The sequence below is a fragment of the Castanea sativa genome, chromosome 8 (assembly GCF_040712315.1).
Source record: "Castanea sativa cultivar Marrone di Chiusa Pesio chromosome 8, ASM4071231v1".
Classification (NCBI taxonomy): Eukaryota; Viridiplantae; Streptophyta; class Magnoliopsida; order Fagales; family Fagaceae; genus Castanea; species Castanea sativa.
The window spans coordinates 50,417,845-50,431,964 of NC_134020.1; the positions used below are offsets into that span (position 1 = coordinate 50,417,845).

At 42.1% G+C, this 14,120-nt stretch overlaps 2 protein-coding genes across 2 annotated transcripts; both read right to left on the reverse strand.

Annotated features, from left to right (window-relative positions):
* Window positions 1–5,829: 5,829 nt before the first annotated feature.
* On the reverse strand, window positions 5,830–6,264 carry LOC142606499 (uncharacterized). The gene has a single exon (XM_075777837.1). It carries the CDS (start codon window positions 6,262–6,264, stop codon window positions 5,830–5,832), a length of 435 nt encoding a protein of 144 aa, XP_075633952.1.
* Window positions 6,265–6,780: 516 nt separating this feature from the next.
* On the reverse strand, window positions 6,781–8,219 carry LOC142606500 (uncharacterized). Its single transcript, XM_075777838.1, has 4 exons — window positions 7,842–8,219; window positions 7,494–7,679; window positions 6,906–7,115; window positions 6,781–6,822 (listed from the first exon to the last, which is right to left on the reverse strand). The coding sequence occupies exons 1-4, from the start codon at window positions 8,217–8,219 to the stop codon at window positions 6,781–6,783; spliced, it is 816 nt and encodes a 271-aa protein (XP_075633953.1).
* Window positions 8,220–14,120: the final 5,901 nt, after the last annotated feature.

A 14,120-nucleotide genomic window follows, 5' to 3' on the forward strand; every position in this document is an offset into this window, starting at 1 on the left:
TTTGTCCATGTGTCACCCCCTCCCCCTTCACCACCTTCTTGAAATCTTTAAATAATAGCCAGAAGGTTCAATTTTACTGTTCAGGGGTCACTTCTCCATTAATGCGGTCAGGGAGGTAGGTGCAGGGTCTTTAATGTGGAGGCAGCAGCAGCTTTTCTCTGAGATATTTCTCTCACACCGGTGCGTTTAGAGGGTACTTGGGTCCCCTCTTTAACCTACAGTCTTTCTAGAACTCTGCCTTGATCTTTCTAGCAAACCTCCAAGTCATCACAAGTCTGTCCGAGGAGAAATTCTTCCTCGGATGACTCCTCGGACCCTCAGCCTGTGAGCCAACTCGCAGTCCTAAAGGCCTTTAATCAGGAACGAACTGACCCTTCTTAACAGAGCCCAAAGGCCCAAATATCTGCCCAGGTCCTTTAACTTACCACAATAGCCCCTTAAAACCTTATTTTTCTTCTTCCGAGGAGAAAAATAGGGTTTTGATCCGACGAGAAGCTCCCCTACACGTGTCGTACTTCACCACACATGTGGAAATCGTTTCGTTCCCCAGAAGATACTATTTGGCGCTTCGAATTTCAAAATGCGCGCATTTATGACCGCAAGTTACACCTTGTTCCCCATATTCAACGGTGAGATGAACATCCAACGGTCCGCGTTGCCCCCTGAAATTTTGGCGGGACAAATCCAATTTCGAGGCAGTTTCCCGCACGTCATAACGCTTTGGAAATATGCGCCTTCATTTATTTCTTCAAAACCTAATCATATCAAAACATCAGTCATTGCCTTTTCTCTCCAAAAACCCGTGGAAACTCACATAACTACGAACTCGTAAGTTCCTACTTTTTCTTTTACTCATTTCTCCTCAGATTTCATCCTCGGCTCCCTTCTTAACGATTTCCTTCTTAAAACTCGACCTTCCCTTTCTCATAGATGGGTAGATTTAAGTGTTTAGTTGATACCGCCGCTGGGATGGAAGGCTTTAGGGCCAAATACCAAATTCCCAGCGACGTAGGCCTGAAATATTGTCCAACGAAAGCCGTAGGTAGTTCCAGGAAGACGAGAGAGGTCATCATCCCTATGATTTCCTTCATAGAAGGTGGAATGACCCTTCCTATGAGAAGCGTAACTAGGAAATACCATCGCAACCACAGGTTGTGCCCTGACCAGTGCGCACCCAATGTATTTAGGGTCTTAGGAAGTGTCAACGCTCTAAACGAGCAGATGGGCTTGAACCTTACTTGGCATGACGTTGTCTACATGTACGAATGCCACAAGCTTAAAAGCGTAGGCTATTACATCAAATTCCGGTCTAGTGTAGTTAGGTTAATTTCTTGTCTACCCAAGTCTAATAAAGGCATGAAGGACGACTACCTCATCGCCTCAGGCAACTGGAACGACGACCCTCATTGCTCGGTCGTATGGGGAGACCCAGGTGTGACTCCTTAGGAATTAACCTTTTCTCCTACCACGCGATTCAATCTCAAAGTCTTTGAATGTTTATCTCCTTTTATGAACTATGAATTTCGATTTCCCGCTTGCATTATAGATCTAACCATACTTGGCTTTTTTGGTGTCTTTCCTCGCAGATAAACAACACGTGCGCCCACGCCTGAGCCACTGCAACATCGCTGACTTAAACCGCGTACTACGCTCAAAGGTTTTCGTAAGTGAAGACTTGCAACTTAAAGCGGCTCACTTAATACTAGGGTACGTCCCTCTATCCTCGGACTTCCAAGAGATAGAGAACGAGATCATCGCGGGGGATAAAAGGCGCAGGAGGATAAACGTAGCAAGGCCTAACTTCCTTGCCGACCACGATATTCCTGACGACCTCAACACCATCCTATACACGCGACCCATCGCGGCGATCCCTCTTTCGATGCACTCTCAGACTACCGCCATCCCGGAGGAACAAGTGTCCTCTTCGCACACGTTGGACGACGAGATAGACAAGTTTCAGCTTAAGGAAGAAGAGCCCGCCGAGGCCTCCGGGATTGTAGGTCTAGTAGTTGCGCGTCTTAACGATAGCGCCGAGGACGAAGACATGGACGTACTCAAAGGTCTCCTGACTAAGAGAGGCGAGAGAGTCGCCCAGAAAGAAACGGGGGGATCTCAAGTTCCTCCTTCCTTGCCACCACCCCCTCCTCCGACCGACCCCAAGCCGCCCGTTGAGGAGCCCAAAAAGAAGAGAAAGGGGGAGACCGAGGAGACTGGTGGCGAAAGACAGAAAAAATTGAAACAGCAGCCACAGCCCGCTCAGCAACAGAAGTTGGACAAGGGTAAAGGCCATGCTCGTTCAGTTAAAAGTGGGGAGATCAGGGACATGGCTGAAGTGCGTCGAGTACCGGCTATGTAGTCTCCCGAATTAAGGCTGGATGGAGCACCAATTCTACTTCAGTCCAACATCAAGGCGTTTCAACAAGGCCATGCCCTCCACCTGGCCGATGTGTGGGAACGTCCCCTTTTGCTGTCCAAGGATATGGAAGCCTTGGAAAAGATGAGCCAGCCTCAGCTGTTCCTTTCTTTAAAAAGGGACTTAGCCCTGGTAAGTTTCATTCTTTACGTGTATTTCGTCCTTCATGATGTCTGGTTATTAGTAAATTTTTTATCGCGTTTAAATTTCTGTTACCTTATCACAGGCCATTCAAGAGGTCTTTGCTACCGAGAAGTTCGTGGAGGATTCTCGGAAGAAGGCTGGAATGGAGCAAGAGATCCGGATGGAGACTGAGAAGTCCTTAGGCCAGGCCCTCTCTAGGAACGAGAAGCTCTCTTCTCAGCTAGCCAACCTAAAACGAGAAAGGGACGGTGCCGAGACCAACTTGAGAACGATGAGGACTCAAGTGGAAGGGCAGCGCAAACTTCTTCATCAAAAGGATGAGGAGCTCTCCCAAACTCAGAAGGAACGCTCTGACTTGGAGAAGGAGCTCGCGCAGATGAAGGAAGAAGCTCGCACCTTCAAGGCTTCATTGGAGGCTGCGAAGTAGGCTAGTTACAAGGAAGGGGTGGCTGCGACAGAAGACCAACTGATAGAAGCATTCGCGGCTGTGTGCCGAGAATACTGTTAGCAGGTTTGGGGTGAAGCCTTAAATGCAGCAAGTGTTCCTTCATCTTCCGAGCTAAGGAAGCTCGTGAGCGTTTGGTTTCCCCTTGACATACAAGAGATAGAAGAGGCTCCTACTGTCGCAACTGCCCCTGAGACAGCCACTTCTGCTCTTCTTCTTGTGATTCCTAAGCCCATTCCAGATCCTACAGAACATATGGGGTCCAATAAAGAGAAAGAAGGGTGTGGAGGTGCCGAGAAGGACCCAAGCCAAGGTGTGGAGCCCATTGTCCCTCCAACAACTACAATAGACAAAGGGAAGCAAGTCCTGTCTTCCTTTGAGTTGGAGCTGAAAAACACCGAGGCTACCAGTACTTCTCAGCAAGACCATCCTCCGAAAGCTTAGGGCCGAGCCTAAGGCTTTTCTCTTACTCTGTGCTTAGAATTTTCCATGTAACGATGTATACCAAGATAATTAATGAAAGACAGTTTATTTGATTTTCATCTAAGTTGTGTTTATCTCATCTCTTCATCTTTATGCTTACCATGAAAGTTCTCATTAGCACACAAAGAAAGGTATAATGAGATAGACAAGTCCATTTCCAGTAGTTAAACAATTAAAACCTTCAACAACAATACTCATACTTGCCTTGTAAAGTAAAACGTCCAAAAATCTAACAAGGACTAATTTGGTGTAGATGGTAAGCAGTGCCTTACCTTTGCAAACCCATGTAACTTGAAATGCTAAGTTTAGTAAAGCGTGGGGTCCAAGGACCCTACCTTACCAAATTTTTGATTAATACTCAAAGATGTACAACTTAAAATTCAATTTAACCATGGTTCTATTTAACAGATAATCAGACGTCAATTCCCACAAGGCATGTAATCCGAGAGGCCATACTTAAACAAATTTCTATTTAACATTTGATACTTAGTAATAGTAACATAAGATGTTAATTTTCTCAAAGTAGAGGGTCTGAGGTCCCGGCTTAACTAAGGTTCTGTTTAACAAATAATAAGATATCAATTTCCACTAAATATGTGGTTCGAGGACCATACAAAACCAAGTTTCTGTTTGATACTTAGTAACAGTAACATAAGATGTTAATTTTCCCAAAGTAGAAGGTCCGAGGACCCGGCTTAACTAAGGTTCTGTTTAACAAATAATAAGATATCAATTTCCACTAAGTATGTGGTCCGAGGACCATACAAAACCAAGTTTCTGTTTGATACTTAGTAACAGTAACATAAGATGTTAATTTCCCCAAAGTAGAAGGTCTGAGGACCCGGCTTAACTAAGGTTTTGTTTAACAAATAATAAGATATCAATTTCCACTAAGTATGTGGTCCGAGGACCATACAAAACCAAGTTTCTGTTTGATACTTCGGGGTTCATAATTTGTAAGCCTATATATATTCGTAACTTGAACTGCGAATTAACGAAAGCCTCTTTCATTAATAATAATACCTTCGAAGGTTGTTTACATTCCATGGGCGTTGTACAATTTTTTCATCTAGATTAACCAGCCGATACAACCCTATGCTTGCTACAGAAACAATGCGATAAGGTCCTTCCCCGTTTGGTCCTAACTTACCCTAAGCTGGGTTCTTAGCAGTGCCCACGACTTTCCTCAGTACCAGGTCCCCAAGCGCGAGGGGTCTCAGCTTCACATGGGCGTCATACCCTTATTTAAGCTTCTGCTGATAATAAGCCATTTGGACCATAGCTGCCTCTCGCCGTTCGTCAACTAAATCCAAGCTCTTTTCCAGGAGGCTATGGTTATTTTCTGGGCTAAAGGAACTCGTCCTTAGCGTGGGGAAACCAGACTCTAAAGGTATCACTGTCTTAGCCCCATAAGTTATAAAGAAAGGCGTCTCCCTAGTGGATCTTCGTAGCGTAGTTTGATATGTCCATAAGACATGTGATAGCTCTTCTACCCACCGGTCCTTCGCATCGTCCAGCCTTTTCTTAAATCCACTGACTATGACCTTGTTAACGGCCTCGGCCTGCCCATTTCCTTGAGGGTAAGCTGGAGTAGAGTATCTATTTATGATGCCCATGTCACCACAATATTTCCTAAAAGCTTTACTATCAAATTGAACGCCATTGTCAGAAATGAGCGTATGTGGTACCCCGAACCTAATAATGATGTTCTTCCAAATAAACTTCTTGGAATCAACGTCCCTGATATTTCCAAGGGCTCAGCCTCGACCCACTTGGTAAAGTAGTCGGTTCCCATGAGCAGCCACCTTTTGTTTCCTACAGCCCTCAGGAATGGTCCTACAATGTCTAATCCCCATTAAGCAAAGGGCCAAGGACTGGAGAGAGGATTGAGAACTCCTCTAGGCTGATGAATATTAGGAGCAAATCTCTGGCATTGGTCACACTTTCTTACATAGTCCTGAGCTTCCCTCTGCATATTCGGCCACCAATATCCCTAAGTCAAAGCCCTATGAGCGAGCGATCTTCCTCCAATGTGACTTCCACAAATTCCCTCATGTAATTCTTCCAAAAGTGCCTCCGTTAAATCAGGGTGCACACATAACAGATATGGTCCAGAGAAGGATCGTTTATACAGCTTCTGATCCTCGGACAACCAGAAACGCAGTGCCTTTTGTCGGATCTTGTCTGCCTCAGACTTATCCTCGGGAAGAACGTCATTTTTGAGAAAGGATACCACAGGGTTGATCCAACTGGGTCCAGACCTTATCAAATGGATACGGGGTGCACCAACGGTGGCAAGAGCTAGCTCTGACAAATCCTCAACAAGAATAATTCTAGGCAAACCCTAAGCCAAGGATGTCGCTAAGGTAGCCAAAGAATCTACATGTGCATTTCCACCTCTTGAAACGTGAGACAAGGTGAAGGAATCGAACTTAGATTGCAAGTTTATGACCCGGGTCAAGTATTCTTTCATTCTTGAATCTCTGGCCTCTATAGTCCTTGTCACCTGACCGACCACTAATTGAGAATCTGAAAACATGTGTACTCCCTTTCCGCCCATGCTATACACCATGCTCATTCCGACCAAGACTACCTCGTATTCAGCCTCGTTATTAGTAGTCGAGAATGCCAACCTTAGGGATTTTTCAAAGATGATTCCCTCAGGAGATATCAGGACAAGTCCGATACCAGACCCTTTTTGGTTAGCTGCCCCATCGACGAATATTTTCCAAATGGGAGGTTCTGCGCGCGTGATCACGCCAACTAATTTTTCATCCATGTGTGATTCCATCACAATTTCTTCCAACAATGGTTCCGCGAATTCAGCCGTCAAATCTGCAAGAACCTGGCCCTTCACCGAGGTGCGGGGTATGTATTTAATATCAAAAGCTCCCAAGAGGGTTCCCCACTTGGCCACCCTTCTAGAGTAGTCCGCACTGCACAACATTGACTTGAGAGGTAGTTGGGTCAGAATTACGACGGTGTGGGACTGAAAATAGTGTGGAAGCTTCCAAGTGGCATGAACTACGGCCAAAAATGCTTTCTCTAGAAGTAGATAACGCACCTCGACTTCATTTAAGGATTTACTGACGTAGTAGACCGGTTTTTGCACCCCACCATCGTCCCTTATGAGTACCAAATTGACCGCATGTATGGCAACCGTCAGATATGCAAACAGGACTTCATCGGCTTCGGGCCGGGACATGATGGGTGGCCGTGAAAGATATTCCTTAAGTTCTTGGAAGGCTACATTGCACTCTTCGGACCATTGGAACCCCCTCCACTTATTCATCAGTTAGAAGAAAGGCCGGCATCTGTCAGCTGACAAGAGATGAACCTGTTGAGAGCAGCGATCATTCCGGTCAATTTCTGAACTTCTTTTAGGTTCCGAGGTGGCTGTAAGGTTTGAATATCCCTGACCTGTACTGGATTCACCTCTATTCCTTTGTGAGTAACCATATAACCTAGGAACTTCCCAGATCCCACCCCGAAAGAACATTTCGAGGCATTGAGACACAACTTATACTTTCTAAGTACCTGAAAGGTATCGTCCAAATCTTTCACATGCGCAGATATCATTTTACTCTTAACCACTATGTCATCCACATATATCTCTATAGTCTTTCCAAGCTGCAGCTCAAACATCCTGGTCATCATCCTTTGGTAAGTAGCCCCAGCGTTCTTCAGTCCGAACGGCATCACTTTATAGTGATAATTCCCTGTTGGAGTAATAAAGGCGATTTTCTCATGATCTTCGGCCGCCAGTGGAATTTGGTAATAACCTTGGAAGGCATCCAAAAAACTCATCCGAGGATGCCCGACCGTGGCATCCACCATTTGGTCGATGCGTGGCATGGGAAATGAGTCACTTGGGCAAGCTTTGTTTAAATCTGTGAAGTCCATGCATACTCACAATTTTCAATTTTTCTTTTTAACAACCACCGTGTGCGCCAACCATTCTGGGTAGAAAACTTCCTTAATAGCCCCAGCTCTCTTGAGCTTGAGCACCTTCTCTTTGACAGACTCGGAGTGTTCCTTGGAAGAACGCCGAGGCGGCTGCCTTCTAGGGACAGCAGCAGGGTTGACGTTCAAGTGATGACAAATGAAGCTTGGGTCTACCCCCGGAGCCTCGTAGGGATCCCACACAAAAACAGCAATGTTTTCCTTCAAAAAATCCAACAAGTTCATCTTCTCCTGATGTGGCAAACGTATATCAACTTGGAAGAACCTTTCAGGATCATCCGCTATCAGAAACTTCTCCAAATCATCACATAGGGCTTCCTCTGCTGTCACCATATCGGGCATATCCAGAGTTGTTAATTGCTATAAATCTTTCACGGCCGAGGCCGAAAACACTGTTTCAGCCTGATGCAGCATTGCAGCGAATATGCATTGCTTGGCCACCGCCTGGCTGCCAAGAATTTCCTCGATGTATTCTCCCGAAGGGAACTTGACCTTAACATGCAAGGTGGAGAAAACAGCGCCCAAAGCGTGCAGCCAAGGCCTGGCAAGGATGGCTGTGTACGGGGAATATGCGTAAACCATGATAAAATCCACCTCCACCATTTCCGAACCAAATTGCACGGGCAAACGAATCTGTCCCTTTGGTACGACGGCTTTACCTTTAAACCTTATGAGTGGCGAGTCATAAGGAGCAAGATCCTCTAGTTTCAACCTTAGTCCCTTGAATAAATCAGGATACATGATGTTGGCGCCACTGCCTTGATCAATCATCACCCTTTTTACATCGTAATTCCCTATCCTCAGAGTAACCACCAGAGCATCGTCATGGGGTTGGATGGTCCCAATCTTATCCTCCTCCGAAAATCCCAAGACAGGCACACTCACCTTCATCTTCTTCGGCTTGGAGCCCATCTCCTCGGCATGAGAGTGCAAAACTGCCATCACCCTAGTGGGACACGAACCGGTCCTGCCGGGGGCAGCAAAAATAACATTAATGGTTCCCAAGGATGGTCGAGATGGATTATTTTTTTGATTATTTGAGCCGGACTGACTGCCGTGCCCATTAGGTTGGTACAGGTGCTGCTTTAATTTTCCTTCACCGACAAGCTGCTCCAAGTGATTCCAGAGGGTTCGACACTTCTCGGTAGTGTGACCCACATCTTGATAATACTGACAAAAGAGATTTTGATTCCTCTTGGCGGGATCCCCCGCCATCTTACTAGGCCATCTGAAGTAGGGTTCGTTACGAACTTTCTCAAGTAATTGGTGTACCGGTTCTCGGAACACAGTATTAACAACCTAAGGCATTGCCGAGCCAAACTGCACGGAGTAATCTCTCCTCGGCTTATTATTGTGATATCTGTCCGACCTGAAATCTCTTCTCTCCTGTGGGATAACCTTCACTTTACCCTTTCCCAGTTGCTGATCTTCCTCAACCCTTTTGTACTCGTCAATACGATCCATGAGGCGACGTACACTCCACACAGGTTTTTTGGTCAAAGACTTCCTCAAGTCATGATCAGTTGGAAGGCCAACCTTAAAGGTATTGATCGCCACTTCGTCAAAATCACCATCTATCTCGCTGAACATCTCCCAATACCTGTCAGAATATGCTTTCAATGTTTCTCCCTCCTTCGTCATAGACAAGAGTGAATCCAATGGTCTAGGAACTCTGCTACATGTGATAAACCGTGGCGCGAATGCTCTCGTAAGTTCTCCGAACGAACCTGCAGACCCTAATTTAAGACCGTTGAACCACCTCATAGCGACAGGTCCCAAGCTAGATGGGAAAACTTTGCACATCAGGGTCTCATTATGAGCATGCACCGCCATTCTCTGGTTAAAATGGCTCACATGTTCTACTGGATCAGTTTGATCGTTGTAAATGGTGAAAGTGGGCTGGGTGAATCGTCTGGGGAGTCTTCCATTCTCAATCCAACGTGAGAATGGTGATTTGGAAAGTTGGTGCAACGCCCGGCTCATAGCATCAGTCCCCAAGCCCCTAGAAGGGAGCTTCCTATGCCTGAGACCTGGTAGGCCATTCTCTTCACAAGAGGATGTTTTGGTGGGGGGCGACCACGACCTTGAACTGTAACTACTTCCCTAGGATCTTTCCGAGGAAGAACTAGATGAGGATGGCGAACGCCTCCGTCTAACGCGGCGTAGCTTCCTCTTAAGATGATTAATTTCAATCTGCATGGCTTTGGCACTATCCTCATAAGTGGTACTGTCTCCACCATGAGTATGACTCGCACCAGGATACTGGGTGTGAACACTACCCTCTCGATCCCTCCGGCGCTCCAGACGCTCGAAAAGGTCTTCAGGTTGTGATCCCTGAGATTCTGGATGGTGTGAGTCTAAGTCTGCCATGGTGTTCCAACTCCTTCAACACTAGATTCCCACAGACGACACCAATTGTAAGTGCACAATTGCACCTGGACCTAAAGACAAAGTGGGCTCAAGCCCAATGAACCTTAAACAATAAAATTTGTAGAGTATGGATTTGAAATCTAGCTTCAGGAGTGTTGGAGACTTGACAAATGGGTTATGTATTACAGTATTTGATAATAACAAACGATTGTGACAAATGAACCTCCTCGGACGTAAGCCGATGACAATTTCTCTATTATCTCTCTTTTTCTCTTGAAGATTATAGTTCTTGGTCCCCTTTTTGGCTCCCTCCCCTTTCTCTTTGCTCTCTTCTCCTCTTAAATACTTCTTTTTTCTTTGTCCACGCGTCACCCCCTCCCCCTTCACCACCTTCTTGAAATCTTTAAATAATAGCCAGAGGGTTCAATTTTACTGTTCAGGGGTCACTTCCCCATTAATGCGACCAGGGAGGTAGGTGCAGGGTCTTTAATGTGGAGACAGCAGCAGCTTTTTCCTGAGATATTTCTCTCACACCGATGCGTCTAGAGGGTACTTAGGTCCCCTCTTTAACCTACAGTCTTTCCAGAACTCTGCCTTGATCTTTCTAGCAAACCTCCAAGTCATCACGAGTCTGTCCGAGGAGAAATTCTTCCTCGGATGACTCCTCGAACCCTCGGCTTGTACGCCAACTCGCAGTCCTAAAGGCCTTTAATCAGGAACGAACTGACCCTTCTTAACAGAGCCCAAATGCCCAAATATCTGCCCAAGTCCTTTAACTCACCACAGCTTTCACTCACACATAGGAACACTTTTAAGCTTTACTCTAATTCTACTAACGCCCAAGAAGTGTGGTCTCTCAATCTATTTCCAAGAGAGAATTAGAGAGTGTGGCTTTCACTCACACATACACCATTTCACAAGAGTGTTGTTCCTTCCTATATAATTCTGAATGTTTCTTCCTTTATATTTAATTGATTATCTAATTGAACGGGCCTTTTGGGCCTTTTTAATTGGGTTTAAGTGTGTGGCGTAAGTGTGTGGCTTGGAGTGGGACCAAAAGGGACTAATAAGACACTAGCTCTAATGGGTCTTGGGCTAATCTGTCAACTCTTGACAAGTCCAAAGTTACTATTAACTATATTTAATACCACTATATAAATATAGTTGCACTTTAGGCCGTATCTATAAATTATATCCCAAGACTTTATTGTACATGCAATCACTTCATAAAATATTCGTAGTAATACAAATTCATAAATGTAGACTGCCACTTTGAAAATTACTACATCTTAATCCTTGAGTACCCGGTTTAATCCTTTAAGTTATTTATCATATATTTATGAAATCCAATTCCATAAATATATACTTTAATAACTTTTTACTAAAGTGGTTAGGCCCAACTCTCTGAATAACCAAACCCATTAAATTTATTTCAATAAAATATTTTGTATCCTCGTTAAGAGATTATGAATTCCGTCTTAAGAATATATGTTCCATCAACACAAAATGTGGCTGCCTAACATACTGAGGTTTCGATTGTGACTTTAGATCTCACTCCTGATATATCAAAACAACTTACACTTCATAATCAGGTCAATTATTCTCTCAGGATTAAGGGTTCATGTAAATAGAAGTCACGAGATTTATTATTCATTTGACAGTCGTTAGGAGAATAATAAATCTCACAGCAGTCCAGTTCAATATGTCTTAACATCATATCAACTAGAAGTTTCCACTTCCATGATCAAGACAAATCATCTTAGTTGACATATTATAATCTTCGCAGATGAAACGTTCAATTTCATCACTGACTACGAACTACATTTTGAGTTTATAAGGAACTTGTGATTTACATCTTCTGTGACTAAATCACATACAATGCATCTCATGGACTATGATAATGTCTTATTAGTTCATTTATAGATAGTCTCATATAATTAAACTATTTAATTATTTATAACATGCCAATAAATTGGATTTTAGGGCATAAATCCCAACATACCTAACTTGTAAATAGATATTATATTTTTTTTGCCTTAATAAACATTAAAATCTTTGTTGTATTCTTTTAATTAAGTCAAATATAGTAAACGCTCCCAAAATTTGGGCTAACAACCACCAATTCCGAAATCTAGGCTAAGAATCAATAAGAATCAGTCACATCAACGGTTTGTAAAAATGTTGTGAAATAGTTTCTAGATGTAGCATTACCTAACTTGTAAACAAATATATTTTTTTTGTGCCTAAATAAACATGAAAATCATTGCCATGTTTTCTTAATTAAGTCAAATATTGTAAACATATTATATTTTTTTTGCCTTAAAAAACATTAAAATCATTGCTGTGTTGTCTTAATTAAGTAAAATATGGTAAACACTCCCAAAATTTGGGCTAACAACCACCAATCCCAAAATCTTCGCTAAGAATCAATAAGAATTGGTCATATCAACTGTTTGTAAAAATGTTGTGAAATAGTTTCTAGATGTAGCATTACCTAACTTGTAAACAAATATATATATATATATTTTTGTGCCTTAATAAACATTAAAATCATTGCCATGTTTTCTTAATTAAGTCAAATATTGGAAACACCCCCCAAAATTTGGGCTAACACCAACCAACCCCGAAATCTAAGTTAATGCCAACCAAACTTCGGGTGTTAACTAAATTTTATCCAATTTTTTCTAAAAGCAAAATAGAACTACAAATCTACAGCCACATTATAAATAAAGAACATGTCAACAACTCTGTTTTGCACCCACCACCAGTTATACATTTACATACAAACAAAATGAGTCATTTCAATAAAAACGTATCATCATTGTTGTTGCTTGCACTGTTTATAAATGTTACTACTTTATCTATGAATGTAAAAGCTGCAACAATTGAAATCAATAATTTAGTGAGTCGTAAGGACTTGAACGTTACAGCCAAATGTGGAACTGAAGTGGGTGATAATATCCCCTATGAAATTCCCTATGGTGGCAAATATCAAATCATTTCTGATACTCTAAGCGTCGCTTGCTCATTCAGATGGCAAGGAGGAGCCCTCAGCTGGCACATGGTATACGATGTTAAGCATGACACATGCACTACTTGTGTTTGGATTCTTAAAGCTAAACCTATTGGTTTTTGTTTTCAAAAACCTGGTGGTGAAGTGTGTTCTAGGTACGACGGTTAAATGTATGTTTTTATATGGTGTGTTGCAATAAAGAAAATTCATGTACAATATTGTTCTCCATCTGGGTTTTAGAAGAAAAAAATAATAATATTTGGAGTATTATGAATGTATGGTCTTGTGAAACAACAATTTCAACATGATTTTTATAATATGTATGTTTGAGTTTGGATGAATCATATGAATAAAAGGCTTAAAATAATCAGTTGGGATCATGACTCGTGAAATAGTTGTCATTAATTTAAGTTTGAGAAGACTAATGCATTTGTGTCTAGGCTGAGGTCGGGTCGGTTCAGGTCAAAGTGGTTTGGCAGGAAGGAAAACAACCCAACCCAAATATTTGGGTATTGGGTTAGGTGATTATATCTTTTTTTTTTTTAATTTAAATTTAAGTATGTTCCGATCTTTGCTTTCAGACTTGCCCTTTATTACATTCAAACTTCCATATATTGGAAGGATCTCCGCATGGTAATAAATATTACTGCATTTTTTTCATTACTAAGTTAATGCGTGATTAGAATTTTTTTTTTGTGGATATTTTTTTTTTTCAAAAACTTAACTTTTTAATTGAATGTCATTTAATTTCTAGTCTCCCTTATAAAAAGGTTTAAATTTCTAAAACTACAATTAATATATTTATTGTTTTCAAATACACACACTAGCCTCACCACACGAGTTTTACGCATGCGATGAGGCTTTTTTATTTTTTTTTTGGTTTAGTGAAAAAATGTTTAAAAGCAAGCTAATTTTTAAAATTTTTCTCTACCTGAAAGTTGATAAAAATTTGAAAGCCTAAAACTTAGGAACTTTTTTAAAAATAATACATTTCTCTTTTAACCAGTTTGTGTTTTTAAATTTAAAATTATCTAACTAAAAGATAGGGGTATTTTAGAGAAATTAAGAATTCATGTGAAAATATTTTGAAAGTTCAAATAGCGTATAAAATACCAATGAACATTTAAACCCTCAAATACAAAATTACCAACACAAGCTTTTACACAAACAATATATGTGTAGAATGATGAATATAAGCTACACCCAAATTGGTAAAACACTCTAAACGAAAATTAATCACAGGCACATCAGTAATTAAAAGGTAAAGAGTAAGGGAAGAGAAATGCAAA

Bases quoted from the DNA above. Each gene is read 5' to 3' on its own strand.
- LOC142606499 (XM_075777837.1), bottom strand. From the start codon at position 6,264: ATGGATGAAAAATTAGTTGGCGTGATCACGCGCGCAGAACCTCCCATT.
- LOC142606500 (XM_075777838.1), bottom strand. From the start codon at position 8,219: ATGATTGATCAAGGCAGTGGCGCCAACATCATGTATCCTGATTTATTC. The intron at 7,680-7,841 runs GTGTTTTCGGCC...TTGCCACATCAG, and splicing joins TGCTGCATCAGGCTGAAACA to GAGAAGATGAACTTGTTGGA. The intron at 6,823-6,905 runs GTCAGGGATATT...TGCTCTCAACAG, and splicing joins TAGAGGTGAATCCAGTACAG to GTTCATCTCTTGTCAGCTGA.